Genomic DNA, 17254 nt, shown 5'->3' on the forward strand with positions numbered 1-17254 from the left:
GAAACCTCAAATCAGTTGCCCGAAACACCTCCCCGTTTCTCGCCGCTTCACTGCAGGCCATTGGCCTCGGCCAGACGTCGCGCTATCTCATCAGCGGTGAGGAAATCCGTTGCCTCCGCCCCACCAGGACCATCCGCAGCACCGGACTGTTCCCCGCCGAATGGCGGCTCCGGGGACTTGCTGGTGTAGAGCGCAAAGTGCTCCGCCTCGGACAGATCCACGCTGGGGTCGAGCACAACGCCGTAGGCGCCCTCGCACAAGTTGCGGATGCTCTGGCGATCGGCAATGGCCACCAGTTCCATGTTGCCGTCGCTGATGGGTATGTCGGCCAGCTGCAGTGTGCTGAGGGTCTTGCGGTCCAGCGGCCGACCGTAGCTGAGGGTGCTGGCCGTCGAGTAGCTCTCGGGCCGCAGCAGGCTGTTCTCGCTGTCGCCGCCCTTCAGCGGTATGTGGATGACATCGGCATCCAGGTAGGCGGGTCGCTTGCCCGACACACTGCTCGAGCTGCGGCCCACGGGACGGCCATTGCGACCAGCGGCGCTGTTGCTGCTGTTGCTGCAGTTGCTCGGCGGCTGCATGGAGCGGCTGGAGCTGCGATTGGGATCGCCCAGCGCAAAGTGCGCCACACTCGGCTCCCGGCTGCCCGTGGGCGTGGGCGTGGTGGCCCTGGAGGAGCCGCCCGGCTGCTTGCTGGGACTGGCGCCCACTGTGAGGCATCCCTCCTCCTCGTCGGCCCGGCTCTTGCGGCGCGAGAAGAAGCGCGAGAAGAATCCCTGCCGCTTCTTGGGCGAGGCACTCGGCGTCGATGTCGGCTGCCGCTTGGTGGGGCTCTGGTCGGGCGTGCGCATTATGATGATGGGCGAGGGCGTGGTCCTGGCGGAGCTGAGGCTGCCGTTGCGCGACCGATTGATCGATCCGTCGCTCACGATGCTCAGATCCTGCGAGTTCCTCTGTGGCTTTGGTGGCAGCGGCGGCAGACGGTGATCGGGATCCGGCGAGGGTGTGCGCGGCGGCAGCTGCGGCAGTGTCGGCGACGGCGGCGTGGCCGGTGTCAGGGCCGCGTTCACTTTGATCCGCGGCGCGGGGGGATTCGTCAGCACCACCAGCTCGTCCTCGTCCATCTGGCTGAAGGGATTGGTCGCGGCGTATATCTGCCTGGAGGCGGAGGGAGGCCGCGCCCGAGTTCCTGGGTATGTCCACGGGATTGTTGAAGGCTATCTGCAGGCTCGTGTACGTGGCCGTCTCATCAAAGTTCTCATCGAGATCCACCGAGGCCTGGGCGCTGGCCGAGGCTAGTTCGGGTTCCCTCTCCCCATCCTCCTCTCCTGCTCCTGCGGCTGCGCTGCTGCTCCTCCATCGGCCTCTGGCAGCTCCTTGAGTGCTGGATTCTCTAGTGTATCCCTGCGTGAGCCCGCACCCTCCTCATCCCCATCCCCATCGCCATCCAGCTGATTCGTGATGGTCGTATTGGCCGTCAGGCTGCTGACATTGGTGAAGGCCGTCTGGGCGGTGCTGTTGGACATGGTGGGCGTGTCGCCGTTCTCCACGGTGAGGCTGTCCGTGCGCTCGAATTCGCTGCTCTTCATCCACTCGGTGATCTTGTCCACATTGTTGAGCGGTCGCGTCTGCAGCTGCGGATGCTGCAGTATCTCCTCCATGGGCGTCGACGTCTGGGTGCAGTCATCGGCCAGCTGCGGCAACAGCTGCGGCACCTCCAGCTCAATCTCCATGTCCGGTTCGTTGTCGTTGTCCGTGTACTCCGTCATGGTGTTGCCATCGGCATCATGGGACTCGCCACGGTGCTGCAGGTGCATCAGTTGCTTCTTCACCGCAATCTCAAAGTCATTGAGGGTGCCCGAACTGGGCTGATCATCCGATGAGACGGTGTTGTTCTCGTCCTCGTTGAGATCGAGCGGCGGACACGAGTACTTGGTGGCTGTCGTTTCGCTATCTAGGGACAAAATCTGCTGGAACACGTCCATCTCCTGCTTGCGCTTCAGCTTGCGCTGCAGCCGGGCAAAGGTTACTATACCTGGATTCGGGAAGTACTCGAACTGCAGCGGGGCACTCGTCGCACCATCCGAGGGTCGCACCAGCTTCAGTTCCACCTGGGAATCAGAAAATACAATTAGCCCACAGCGTCTCCATCTGGTATCTGGTATTTGGCACTCTTAGCACTCACATAGACACTCTGTGTAATCTCTGTATTCCTGTAACGCGGCGTCTTGAACGTAATGGCCATCTGCTTGAACACGTCCGTCGGCTGGAACTCTCCGTTGGCGTGCCACAGCTCCCGGCCATCGTCGTCCGTCTCGTAGAAGCGTATCTCGATGTCATCCTTGGATATCTTCTCGCAGAGCATAATGATCTCATCGCCGCCACTCACCTTCGCCGAGCAGCTGCACAGACGGCTGATCATCAGCTCGTTGCTCTTGCCGTATATCGGCGAGGACACAATCGGATCGAGGGCGACGCGTGTGCCGCCCACTTTGATGAATGCCTGATAGCACAGCCGCAGCTCGTACCGATTGATCTTGTCGACTTGGTCCTTGTGATCGAATTTGGCTGCCATAACGAAAGGATAGAGATGCAATTTTAGTAGGGGGAGGGGAAAATTAAGAGCGAGTGTTACCCACCCAAAAAGGGATCCACATTCTTGCGCTCGCGCTCCAGCAGCGAGTCGCGCATCTCCAGCTTCTTGGCACACTGTATGCCCACCTTCTGCAGCACCAGACGCCGCTCCTCCGGCGGCAGCCGCTTGCTGTACACGCCCGACTTGCACGAGTCGGCCTCCTCCTTGCTGACCAGCCAGTGCGGATGCTGGCGGTACGGCTCGTCGCTGGTCACGCACGACACGACAACGGTGACGGGGCCACTGTAGTCGCACACCTCGATGGTGGGGAAGGTCTTGCCCCTCTCTGCGCTGCTGCTCATGCCCGGTATGGAGCCCGCCGTGCGGCCCTCGCACTTGTACCGAAACCGGATTATGTTGTTCGTTGGCTCCTCGATGATGCGCAGGTGTGGACCCGTCTTTACGCTGGCCTTGGCTGTTGTCCTGGTCTTGGGTGGTGTCAGCGGTGTCTGGTGTGTCTGGTGTGTCTGCAGCTGGCCCAGCGGCATGGGCGATGGCATCACCGGCAGGGACGTCGACTGATGAAATACCTGCTGCATATTCACAGTCGTTCTTCCGCCTCCAGCGCCGCCGCCGCCGTTCACGTCCATATTGATAATGTCGTCTGCAGGATGTAGGGCGGATAGGGGGGCAGTGGGTGTGGGAGTGCAATGTGGAAAATAACACAAAAATCAATAAGTCAGAATGCCAGAAACAATTTAGCGCAAGAACTAGAACACGTTGGGGGGGCAGCCAACTGACTTGGGAAATTCTAGGAAAAAAAAAGTTTAGTTCCCGCACTCCCTGCCAGAGTTTCCTCTCTCTGCATTAGTCACGTGTGGGAAAACTTTCCCTTAAAGTATTGCTGAAAGAAGGTTAAGCAGACAGACTTTGTTTTTCTGTATATTTATAATCCATTACGCTATTGGGTTACCTCTGCAAAAAGGACAACACGGCGTATACGTATTGCAGATATTTTTTGTATCTATCAGAGACACGCTCGCGTGTGGGTGGGCATGGCATTAGATAGCTATTGTTTTCCAAGCGTTGAGTCGCGTCAGTGGCAGGGCACAGGCTGCTTCGCCATTTGCATGGCCAGCTGACGAGTGCTGACGTCAAAAATGTTGGCCAGGCCAGCAATTTGCCAGACTTATTATGCCACTTTGGATCGTGATGTGATTCTTTTGCTGGCTTCCATTGTATTTCCCTGCTGCCACACGCACCGCACGCACCGCACCGAGCTGCTGGCAAACAGCAATAACAATGTTCAATTAGCCACTAAAAATTCTACACAATTGGGATGCCTGTGCCCTGGCCTGGCCTAATTAAGCGCATTGTCGATTGACTTATGCCTCCAGATTATTCATTAGGCCAGCAACAGCACGAGCACTCTTTCCCCCTTTTCGGCAGGGTTATGGGGCAGCAGTCTTGGGTTTATATGCCACATGCTACATATATTAATTAGGGCTAGAACTATTTAGTATGTGCCATAAATTGATGGCTGTTTATACACACCTAAATCGCCAAAGAACTCCTCCTCAGCCATTGGATGCTGCTGTTGATTGCCTGCAAATAAAACCAATGATAGATTGCCATTAATTTTTCATTCATATGTAAGTATATGACGACCCATTTCCCCGCCCCCGCACTCATTCATTTGTAATGATAGATTAGCATTAAGTGTCGAAATATACGCGTATCCGATATGGAATCAGATTTTGGATTTGGATTGATGAGCCCAAAGATATTTTATATTTAGCTTGAGGCATCGAAGGCCTATGAATTATATATGTAATACCAATCTTTAATTCAAGTTGTCTTGCATTCTTTTTGGGGTGGCAGAAGCTATGATAAATATAGTTCGAATATTCTCAGGCATACCCTTTAGATGTTCTTTGGATTAAGTATGTTGTGGCCCACGTAATAGAAGAGTCTACATATGTACATATAAGTATGAGTACATATGTATATACGTACGTATGTAGGTAGAGTAAAATAAAATAAATTATATTCAACAGAAGGTGCAATTTTTAAGCAGCAAATCCACTTTTAGGTATGGGTAAATTAGAGTAATAAATAGTAAAAAATACTATCAATATTTTACATTATTTCCACTACCAATATAAACTGTAATAAAAACAGATAAATTATTTATGTTATGTTCTACATATAACAGCCATTGGCTAGAGGGTAGCCCCCCCCCCCAAACATTTTGAATTGGCCAAAAGTACGATCGGCGGCTGGTAACCAAACCAAAACCAAACCAACTGATTCATGTCCCATGTGTCTCGATCGTTTCATTATCTCTGTACTTTTTTTTTTGCTTTCCCAAAAAGTGCAAAATTTCTGATAACGAAATCTGGTGTTAGGGTTCACAACCAAAAGACGGCCTTTAAAATAAATCTATTTGCATGACCCAAAAGGTCTCGTTGACAACAATTCTTATCAACAGTAGTTGCACTTTGATGTGGAGACTGAGGCACACAATAAATGCAAGTGAAATAGTGCCAACTTATTACAAATTTCAACCCAAGATGGGTTGGGCTAGTCCTGTCCTGTCGTTAAATAATACTCGCACTCGTTCTATTGCTTTGATAAACCTTTTAAGGGGCGTGCAAAACTGTTGTAGATTCCTTGAAAAAAGATAGCCAGACAAGTTGTTGCCTCAACCATTATCTTATCATTTAACGAAAAAAACTTTTGGCAGTGATATTACTTTTAGATTCCAGGAAAAGTTTTATTCCGTGGCAAGTACTTTTATATGGGACGGAATATGCGAGTGCAACCCAAGAGTACACCACCCAAAAACTCGTTGCTTTGTCATTAAAAGTGCTGGAAAAGCCAGGTCTTAAAAGAGTCATGCGACAGGTTCTGTTGGCTATAACAATGATCCGATTGCAACGTTTATCTGCAATCTTTTAGATATGAGCTTTATTTATGATTCTGCGTTTCGTATTTTCCAAATTGTGGATAATACTGTAACTACTTACTACATATACTACTACTACATATAACTATGTATAACTAATACTCTCGTTTCTCTTTTCCCCCCCCCCCGCCCCCCCCCCCCCCCGCCGGACGCACCCCCCCCCCCCCCCCCCCCGTCTTCAACTCAAAAAAAATCATCAACCTTCTCCCCTCTTTTAAAGTTGGTTTTGTTCCTTAGGAAAAAACTAGTGTAATCCTCTAGTTTCTCTTTCCTCTTTTCTGTCTCTTCCCAACAGACTAATTCATCTCAATTTGTTTTATTTCTTATCCGTTTGCATGTAAATTATATGTTTATTATTCCTGCTTGATTAATTCATAAAATATTAAGTAAATATTTCTTTATTCTTGTGAGCCAACAGCTTTTAGTCGCTCTCTCTCCCCCCGCTTTCTTTGGCGTCTGACTCTATACGAGAGCATATATGGCCCTATCCTGCGACTGTGGCTGCTCCATTCTCCGGTTATGTAAGGCACACCACAGTGGAGTCGCTTGCTGCCGCGCATCGATCAAGGTTATCAGTGTTATTCGCCTGTATGGCATACAATAATAACAATGACTGTATAATGTGTACTTAATAGTCGTCGTATCCATAAAGATACCAAACAAGTTGCTTAAGCTCCCTCCCTCTCTCCCCTCTCTCCCACTCTCTGTCTCTCTTGCCCGGCAAGTGCAGCGCCAACATATGGCTAAAAGTATTTTGCATTTTCTGAACATAATTCAAGTTTTTCCACAAGAAAAGGAGAGCACACACACACAAACACACACACCCGTATATATGTATATATGTTTGTTCTGCTCCACTTGTATAATCCAGCAAGAAGTCTCGCCTCTGGGACGGACAGCCTGGCTATTTGTCTAAATGCCAAATGTTGGCGTCAAGCTTACCAACACACAAACACACAAAGGCACACACACACAGGCTCGTGTCACACAGACTCGTACACGTGGGCTTGAAAAATTTGCATATGTTAATTTTGTTTACATTTATAGCATTGCAAAAACAATTTGTACGCCACTGGATTTGACACCCAGCAATTAGTAGGGCAACAAAGGGCATATTGGCTTGATGGAAGAAATTGTTTCTTACAAAAAGCAAAAGCAATGAATATCTTTGCATAGATTTGTGGGAATAAACAGCAGACCAGCCAGCGAAGACTTTCTGTCTGTTCGTTCCTTAACTTAACTGAAAATCAGACAATCGGAGACTGAGTACATACTATATATATATTATATATATTATATATATTATATTATATATATTCTTAAATCACTAATACTAACATACCTTCCCGTATTAGTTATATTTTTTAGCTATCTTTGCATGCTTAGCTCTTTGAGTTGTGTTTAGCTCTAATTTTCCTCGAATTTTAGTCTAACACCTATCTTTCCTGCATGCTCGCGTCGGTTCGGTAACACGCGTCGCGCGTCATGCGGCAGCGCCCCTCGGTCGGTTGGGCGGGAGGAGGGCTGCGTTTCTGCCTGGGTTCCGCGCGTAACAGGCTTCGGCTTGGTGTCGCATGGGCCACTTGATGGTGCAGTCATTGCATATCAACGTCCAGACATTATATATTATATATACTACATATATCCCTATATTTCTGTCTCTACTCATGCAGCGTACACTCAGTTCCAGTTTGTGGCAATTCTCCCTGCTATTTACGCTAATTAAGTGTAAAATAAATGGGGCTCTGCTCTGGTATATTTATAAATATAGTTTCGATCATTACCAAGGGGATTATTGAGTAATACTCAGCTAATATTATGGCACTTTGTTGCTAGCCATTTGCATTCAGAATGATTTACTTTTTACATTCAAATGACTGCTAATAAATTCAACTAGAGGGTATCCCCTAGTCATCAGAGCTCTTCCCTTTCTCTCTTGCAATTCACACCACACACACACACACACACACACAGAGGAACACACTCTCCAGCCAACGCATCCCACAGCCTTTGTTTACGGACCACACGACGCTTTATGGGTCCCACCTCTGCTCTGTCCAGGCAGTCTTCCTTCATTCCATGCCTTCCCTACCACCCCCCCGCCAACGTCCACACACGTGTGTCGAACATCTCAACTGTGTAATAAGCGAATATGGGTCGACAGCCAAAACAACTCAAAGAAACTAAGGCTAAATTCGAGTACGAAACTTTGGATGCCCTCGCAGCTAACTCAGCTAACTATGGGTTAAAAAAACAAAAATAAAAGAGTGTTCAGCAAATGCTTCTCCTGCTGCACTGCAATTTCTGGTCGGAATTGTAGTTCCCCTTTAAAAGGGTATCATCGGAACGATACGATTCCTTTGCTTGCCAGCGGCATTCGACAACCGGCAGGCGAAAACTTTTAAGTAGATGGCGCTAGCTAATGCTAATGCTGCTGACAGCGGACTTCGCTTCGCTAATCTCACCCTGCATGCCCACACCCACACCCACTCCCACTCCCACACACACCAACTACAGACACACACACACACCACCTACAGACACACACACACACACACACTGGGCAGTAGGGTTGCCCAGGCGAGGGTCATTAACTGACGGTACGCTTTAAACTGTGGCGTAACGGGGTAGCAGGCAGTTGTGAGTGAGTAGAGATATCGATTGCAGGCATAAATAATAAATCAACTCAAGTGTAATGCAAGCCACAAAAACGGAGACACCGCGCGGTGTAATAACAAAGATATCTACGGGAACGAGTAGGAGTGCGAGAACGAGTACGACAACGGGAACGAGTACGAGAACGAGTGCGAGAACGAGTGCGAGTACGTACATCTGTGGCTACGTGTACAGGGCATAAGAAGATCTTTGGTGACATGTCCGCCTCCCTTAACAGTGGCTTGGGTTTGGGTTTGCATATCGCATCCCAGTTCCCTCCTCGACTTAGTTGGCGGTGTCTCTTGGTACATGCTCATTGAACATTCAGCATAAAAATCAACTAAATCCCTCAGCTAGCATCAGCTGCGCTCTGCCTAGACCCCAACCAAATAAGCTCTCCAAAATTTCAATTTAAAATGTTTTTATAAACATTTAAAAACGCAGATAATCCCGTATGATCTGTGGCATAAAACATAAAACAAAAAAAAAAAGAATTATGTAGAAAATCAGAATGTATTTCTGTAACTCTTGTTCATGCATGGAATGGAGTGGAGTGGAATGAAAATAACCACAAGCCGCTTCTCAGTCCACACACGCGGTTATGCTTTTGCTTTTGCTTTGGCTGTCCTCTCCTGTCCTGTCGTTAGTTTCGCTTAGAGAAATAATCCTGCTCGCTTGGTGAAATGTTCTTAAATTAGCTGACAGTGATTTTCCCCGACAGTGATTTTCCCCGTTTTGGTTTAAGTCCTCTTGTGTTTGGAGCCACTCAGCGGAGCAGCGGATATAAATATAAATATAGAACGCATGCTAATTAGCCCTTTTTCCCCTGCATTAATCTCTCTCTCAAAGGCAAATGTGGACATATATTTAGGAATATTTATTAGCATAATTTGTATGGCCATTAAGGAAAATTAATGTATTTTTTTTTTTCGAATAAACTATGTTTAAAAAGTGCTTTCCTTTTTCATGAATTAAATGCATTAATATTCAGTTAAGGCTCAGGCAGGAATTTCACATTTTAACCCAACTTAATGCTCCTTTTATTTTCTGAATTTCATAAATATATTTCAAAGACTTCAAAGACGCTTCAAGTTAATTGCAGAAATTCTTTTTGCAATATTTTAAAGTGTTCTTTAAACTGATTCTCAAGGGTTCCCCTTAGTCGCAGTCTCAGTTGAGTGGTTAAGCCTAGCTACCGGCTACTACTTTTCTCTTAAGGATTCCCTTTTCATTCATTCCTTATTCATTGTTCTTTATTCTTTATTTTCTGAATTTCAACTTATATCCTTGAATATCAATATTCCTCTCACAATTTTGGCTGCCCTCGTAATTTGTAGATTTCATTAAGTGCCCCAAAATGGAAAAGCGCGCAATTGCTTGGCTCATCTCAAGCTTCCTTTTATTTTGTGTGCTCCCGCCCTCCCCCCTTTCACGTCTAGGCCCTCAGCTACTTCCTACTCAATTTGGGCATAACTTAAGCTGAATAATACTTTAAGACAGGCCAGGGCAAGCCAGGCCAGGCCAGGCCAGGCCACGCCAGAAACTCAGCGCAGGAACAAAAAACGCACAAATTTAATTCGCATTTAGGTTTTCTTTTTTTTTCTGGCGTTGAATGGAGTGAGAAATGGAAATTTCTGGCGACATAAATCAGAGCCACAAATTGATGCATAAATAAACCGAAAACCGACAAAACAAAAAGGATGTCTAAAGGACTAGCAAACAACAACAGCAACAACAACAACAACCAAAAGTAAGCTAGGTAAAACGGAAGGAATTGTGGCACAAAATGTTAATTAAATGTTGTCAAAAATAGATTCCATTCGAAATGGAGAGTTTGAGGCTTCCAAATTAATGGTTTCGAGTTACGCTTTCGAGTTTTGAGTTACTTCGGCAATATATATTGTACATTGGGGGTGTATTAGCAGCAGGACTCACACACATATTTCAGCAGCTAGCTAGCAGCTTGTCACGTGCTCAATCGATTGGAAAATCGCGTTCTGAACCGAAAATAAACACACAGCTAAATAGAAGCGGAAGTGGACTGGGACTGGGACTGGGACTACGGCGGTGGCTGGTAGGATATGGAATAGGAAAGCTTGGATGTATAGAACCCAAAATGCCGCCACCGCCACCTCCATATACACTTTATTCGCCCACTGATGGCCTAATCACACACTCAGTCACACACACACACACACTTTGGCACAGTGGCTGTGCTTCACAAACTTCAACATCAAACACAGACAAAGCAACAAAGAAACGATAAAGTCGAGCATTGCGACTGTGGCATACCCCACAAAACTCAACTGATTCGTTCGTATACGTGATATTATTTCATTTGAAAGGGCAGTCAAGGAAAAATCTCTGAAGGGCATAGCAATCGAATGCAGGTAAAAGCCAGTCGAAACTGCGACACTATAACAGCCCAGTGCTATGTGTCTATGCATCGAAACAAGTTCTGCATATGGATATCCCATTTATAGTGCTCGAAAGTCATGGGAACTTCTTCAACTTGTTTTGTTCATTCTGCTTATATTTCTATATATTTTATATCCATTATATATTATTATTATATTATATTATATTATATTTTATATATATTATTCTATATTTCTTTCAAATTTTGGCTGAGTTTTTTATCCTGTTCTGCGGAACTTAAAGTGGAATGTAGCTGCTTATCCGAGGGACATGTCTCTAAGAATATCTACTTCCTGCCAGCTAATTTCTAGTGCAGCCCCCCTCTTCCTTACGCTATGCAGGGTAGCAGCATTCCATCTCCCTTTCTCTTCCATTGGCACCTCAAGTGCTTAAGCTGCCATGCGAGTGTCTGTGTCTGTGTGTGTGTGTGTGTGTGTGTGCGTGCCTGGGTCCTGTGTTGTTGTTGGGTGTCGAGTGCCCGTGCCCTGCATTATATTCCATACACTCGGCACTCGTACTCGTGCCCGTTTCGTATGCTTTATATATATAGAAAAAATTAAATTCAAATAAAAAGTTTGCCCCGAAACATAATTCCGCCTGTCACCAAAAAGCAGGACGGGGGAATCTTCTCAGGCGAAGAAAAAGGAAATTGTTGACTAGGAAAATCAATAAATGAAATTATGCTTTCCCCGCCGCCAGTTGCCACCCCCTCAAAGAGTGTCCTTCATGGAGGCGTCCCAACCACGACGCTGTCACATGCAGCACATCCATTCGGCCTTCTGTATTTGATGAATAAACAAATGTCTCTGGGTTGTTTGCTCCTTGATCTCCAACTTTGTTTAACCTGTTTTTGCGGTGGTGCTAGCCCGAAAGACGGGCACGGCATGGAAGTAAGTTTCAAAGTGTTCACTGTACTGTGAGAATGAATTAATGGGAATATTTGCATCAGAAGAGGTGAACTTTTGTTTCGATCAGGTTTCCCTCTTGGAAAACTCTTCTTATTTTGGCGCTTTTTCTGTACCAGTAATAGTCCACCCATAATTCAATCTTTTTGCTGCCAAATATTCCCTTGGAAAATTGTTATTTAATTTGCGGAGCAGACCCAAAGCTCCTATTCCTTGCCACACAAATGTAAATGTAAATGTAAGCCACTGCCACTGATGAGTTTTTCCCAGCGCCTATCTATGGGCAATCCCAAGCAGATTTCTTCAGCTAATTGTAAATCAATTAAGGCGGAGAGATTTTTTAACCGTATGACATATCAGCGAGATCAGGGAGTATGCCCAGTGCCCAGTGTAGCTGATAACCCCGCTCAGTCTATATTTAAATGTATGAATCTCCACAATTGTGAGTCAGTTGCAGGCATTGGTGTGAGTGAGTGAATGTGAACCGTGCCCTAAACAGTGGAATATAATTTTCGTTTTTTTTTTTTCTGCTTTTACAATGAAAATATCATGAAAAGTTTTTTTTTTGATTTTGTTTTCATTTGTTTGCTTTTGTTGGCATTTTATTTCGTATGGCGTGCCACCTGAAAACTGTTAATGTGCGCAACTAATTAAAAAGCAATTAATTCTCTCACATTTTCCGGTTACATTTGGCTTCTTCATTCAACACGAACGTGAACGTTCCTGCCCCGCCCCCCCAGGTACACGATAAAACAGAACAGAACAGAACAGAAAAGAACAGAACGAAACGGAACGGAACACAATCTGTGTGGAAGCGGCAGCAAAAATTAAATTATACAACAAATCGATTTTCATGTCTTTTCAAGCAAAAATCAAAAGGAACCGAACAGAACAGAACGGAACATATTTTGCAGTCAAGTAAATAATGCTGAGAGTAACCAAAGGCATTCTCAGAATGCCAAACCAAACCAGACGAGACCAGACCTGACCACACCAGACACCCGGCCAGAGCTAGGCCAGTGCAAAAGCCAGCGAAGCGTTAGAACAATTTCCATTCTAATGGCCAAGACACCACAGCCATCACAGCTACACATCGCAACACACAAAAATTAAAACCGAACAAACACACAAAAAAACACTCGACACGCGATGCCCAAAAATCGAAGAAACCGCAGCATTTAATTATTTTGCGATAAAACTTTTCACAATTCAATCAATTCAACATTTTCAGCGCACAACATGGCGTATGCGTGTTCTGGTCTGAGGCAGGAGCTGGATATGAGATGACAGATCATGGAAGAATTTGGCTAGACGAATATCTGCTTGGAAAATATTCCACTGAACGGATATTGGCGGGGGCATTGAATGAAATGTATGTACAATATACATACATATGTAAATCGAAAATATTGTTGAACTTGGGACATACTCAGGAGCAGATCGGTGTGGATATAAATGGGAATTTATCTGGCGATTGGCAACAAGTATGCTAATCCAAATATTACATAATTTGTGCTTGAACCTACAGGAAACTACTCTGGCATTATATTCAATAATGAAAAGTCATTTAAGCTGTTTTCACAGAAGGTTTAAAGAGATTTTAACGAGGTGCTGGGCATATGCTTCATTCAAAACAATTGAAGCAATATATGTTCCATATTCTATTGATAGGAAATCCTTTAATTTTCCACTTAAGCAAACTCTGTTCGTGGCGTTACCCAAATAGATACCGTTGGCTACCATTTGACCTATAATCGCGAACCCGCAACTGAGTTTATCCCTCGGTTCCACCCACAACACACCTTGCCACTGGCCCCGTGTGACCTTCCTGCAGGCGTTGGCCATTTAATTTCCAATAACTTTCAATCCGAACACCATCTGAACAATATAAATGGCAAAGTTATATGTCTGCTGGCGAAGGGAAGGGTATGCGATACCTGCCACAAACATACATACTCATAGAGATTCATGAGTAGTACATATGTATGTGTGTGCAAGCAGAAGGTGTGAAAAGTGTGTGTTTTGTTTGGGTTTTTCTTTCATCAATTACCAAAAACAATTCCACTGTTGCTGCTGTTGCCGTGGCTGCTGCTGCTGCTTCGACTTCTGCCTGCCTATGCCTTTTTGGCCGCCTAGTTTTTGGTCTGTGCCCGATGAATACAAGTTTCGGGATCTGCTGCGGGCTATAGGCGCTGATAAATCGATATTTAAGTAAGTTTTGACCATGACTGTTCTGTTCCATCTCATTCTATTTTTATGGCTCTGCCAGGCCGTGTCCGTGTCCGTGTGCGTGTGGAAAAGTCTTAAAGACTTTATTGGATTTTCGGTGTCGGTTCGTTTTGCGAATGCAGTTCAGTTCCTTTGATTACAAATGAAATAAACGAAATCTTCCAGATGCCGTGTGGCATCATTTTTATAAACTTTTTTTTTTGCCTGGCCTGGCCTAGCCTGGTCTGGCCTGGTCTTCAGTTGTAAAAATATTTACAAAATTTCTTATATAAATATTTGCATTGCGGGCGAGCATTTTGTTTTTTCTCTGTTGTTTCTTTGTACAGATCTTGGCGATGTTTGTCGACCTGCGGTCAATTGAGAATTGATTACAGTTCGGTATTGATGGAGAGAGTGAGAGAGAGAGAGAGAGAGAGAGAGAGAGAGAGAGGAGAGAGAGAGAGAGTTCTCGTTGGGCACGCAATTCGGCGAGGGAAATGCCAACATTTCTCTCCAGAATTAGCGTCCCTCGGAGATTGATTTTTAGATTTTAAGCTAGTTCAGTTGGCTCTCAATTCTTATCAATTTTAGTGGGAATTGCTACACATATGTACATGCCATATAGTACATATTTATAGCTATTATTTGTACATAAGCACACACTTCAAGGCATTTTGTAAAACTTGACTTTGCGATAAGCAAACAAGCAATAAAAGTTTATAATTTGAAAAAGAAAATTAATGCATTCAATTCTAGAGGAAATGTCTCGTACTCAGGGGAGTAGTTCCGGCATATGTTATATACCATAAATAAATACATACATACATACATACATACTCGTATTGTATGTCTTTAGAAATATGTATGTATCCACCATGTATAGTTCTGATTCGAGCCAGTACGAGTATGTAAATGAATTGTGTTTAGCGGTAATCGCTGTTGTTACTGCCGCCTGTGGCACAGACAAATCACACAAGGGAACCAGCTTTAGATTCGCATATATTCGTGTGTCTGTAAGTACATTTAACTATGCATAATAATCACAATAAATCGCTGTTCGACGCCTTCATTTCATAGAGATTTATTGGCAGATTTATTGTGTGCATTGTAATAAGCATCAGCTAATCTTACACTTGAAAAAAACCACACTGAATAAATAAATAGAGGGGCAGAAGGAAGCGTTTCTTAATCTACATAAACATTTGAGTCGGAAACTCGTAGCTAAAGTCTAGCTGCCAAAGGTGTTAGATAAACAACTGCTGCAGTTTCGGTTCTTCATATGATTATTACACCAAAAATACCAGTGTTTAGCTGGCTTCATCTGTTTTTAATAGTTATTGAATAATTTAATAATAGTTAATAGTTATTTAAATAGCTCGTTGTCTTCTGCTCCTTCTCAAAGTTCATAAGCAAAGAAGCTGCCAGTCGACTCGTGAGTTGTTTTGGGTGTCCAAGAGTCAAAACACTTTGACATTTCATGTATGTACATTGTACATTGTACATATGTCAATGCTTTTTAATTTGCGTCTCGCATGTCACTCAATTTTTGCGGTCTGGCAATGCCCTGCCCTGAGATGAATTATTATGGCTTTAACAATGAGCAACAAAAGGGATCGCTCGCCCGCTCCCGCTCTCTCTCTCGTTACAGGCAATCATAGTGCAAACTGTGTAAGTGGGGGAAGTCGTATCAAGTTTTGGGTGTGTGTGCGCACTGATGCCTCTCACTTTTTTGTGGTTGCATTACAAAAGCGCAGAGCTGTGACGTCAGTCAGCTGTGAGGCAGGGCCAACAAGAGTTGTGGCATTTCCTGGTTTAAAATTTTTTTACTATTTTGATTTCCTACTCAAAACTATGGAGACATTTGCTGTCAATCGAATGCCTAAAAAATGCGCCACACTCAGTAGATAAGAGCTGGGGGCACAGATAACAACGAAGTGAGAAACAATTACAGATAGTAGCAAGGTTCCCAAACCTTAAGCAACATTTATGTTTTAGTGCACCCCTCTGCTGTTGTGTTTCCTTGTACATATTTAGAAATAAAATTTGCATTGCACGTGGCAGTCATTTAATTAATTGCCCGCCCCACAGCATGTGTTGCTACTATTTATTTATGTAGCTGCGATTATAATTTATGTAATCCGCCAGTTCCACGAGCCACAGCCAATTGTTGTTGTTATATTTTGTTGTATATTTTTCTTGCAGTGTCGTTGCAATGGAGCAGTGCAGGGAGGAGGAAAGCTGAGCCGAGACTATTCACAGTCTGTACTCTGAATGATGGAGCGGATAGGCAGCTTTATAAACTGCGCCTTAGATTTGTGCCTGTATTTTCTTAGTTAATGGATTGGGTTTGCTGCTAACCTTTTACGGATTATATGTTGATGTTGTTGGTTGTTGGTTGTTGCACCTGTCACAAATATTATTGCCTTCGAAGTGTGTTAATTTTTGTTTTTTGTTGGTTTATTTGACGCTGATCTGAATGCACTTTGGCGTTATGTAGCGTAATCGAATTATCACTCCTTGTGACACGTGTAAATGATTAAAATTTTAATTATTCTTGTGTATATTTTGTTTACGGCGGTCTTATCACTGGGTTCACTGCGCGCCAAATTTTTATTTATTTTCTGTTGTTGTTGTCTTCAGGCTGGTGGAGAGATATGGGCACGGAATGGACAAAATGGAAGCAACAAAAAGTTGCTAACGCAATCTTTCAAGTGTGCTTTGTTGTTGTTGTTGTTGTTGGTATTTGCTATATTAGCAATGCAGCCGTCGCGAACATTGATTTATTCACACATACTCGAATAGAGCTAACTACAAATATATATATATTTGTATATATATAATATATAAACACACACTAAAACACACGCGTGTGACTTGCACAATATGCGTTATAATAATGGAAAGCGAATGATTTGCTCCGGCCAAGCACGTCCGACCACCAAAAAGTTTGCTGTGAAACTGAACGATGCCTGGGCTCCAGGTCTCAGCACATCGACTCTCGCTGGCTAGCTTCGGCTTCGGCCCCGGCTTTGGCATCGGCTCGAGCGGCTCTCTCTCTCTCTCTCTCTCTGCATGATCGCTCGCTCTCCGTCGTGCACTGCTGATAGGCCGAAAACGGGCGCGTATACTTGATTAACTGCTGGCTGCCGCTGCCGCTGCTATCGGATCGTATCGCATGAAATTCCATGCGGAGCGGAGCGCATACTTTTGTTTTCTTTCCAGTCTGCCGCCAGGCGCTCTCTCATTGATTGCCCGCTTCACTTTCGTCTTCTACTTCTCCCGCCCTTGTCGAGGGTATTACTGTTTCGAACAGTTGTTTGCTGCGCACAAAAAGCAGTTATTCCACCTCACTAAAGGATCTACATGCAAATGTTTAGCACATTTAAATATGTAAGGTACGTTATAGTCGATCAAAAGCGTATTTCCATGTCTTATGCATTGATCTCCAAGAGTATCAAAAGTTTCGGGCGCTGAAGCTAGTTTTTCTTTGATTGTTTTTGTTATGCTTATTTTTTGGTTGTTGTTTAT

General features: G+C 44.8%; 1 protein-coding gene across 1 annotated transcript; it reads right to left on the reverse strand.

The window, feature by feature from the left end:
• Positions 1 to 43: 43 nt before the first annotated feature.
• Positions 44 to 16676, reverse strand: LOC111073520 (embryonic polarity protein dorsal). The gene is given in 7 exon segments (XM_041594861.1): positions 44 to 1154; positions 1156 to 1317; positions 1362 to 2108; positions 2183 to 2565; positions 2637 to 3236; positions 4127 to 4177; positions 16085 to 16676. Coding segments are annotated over 6 exon segments (3030 nt in total). The 5' UTR covers positions 4158 to 4177; positions 16085 to 16676; the 3' UTR covers positions 44 to 47.
• Between the last annotated feature and the right edge of the window lie 578 nt (positions 16677 to 17254).

The sequence above is a fragment of the Drosophila obscura genome, unplaced genomic scaffold (genome assembly GCF_018151105.1).
Source record: "Drosophila obscura isolate BZ-5 IFL unplaced genomic scaffold, ASM1815110v1 contig_37, whole genome shotgun sequence".
Classification (NCBI taxonomy): Eukaryota; Metazoa; Arthropoda; class Insecta; order Diptera; family Drosophilidae; genus Drosophila; species Drosophila obscura.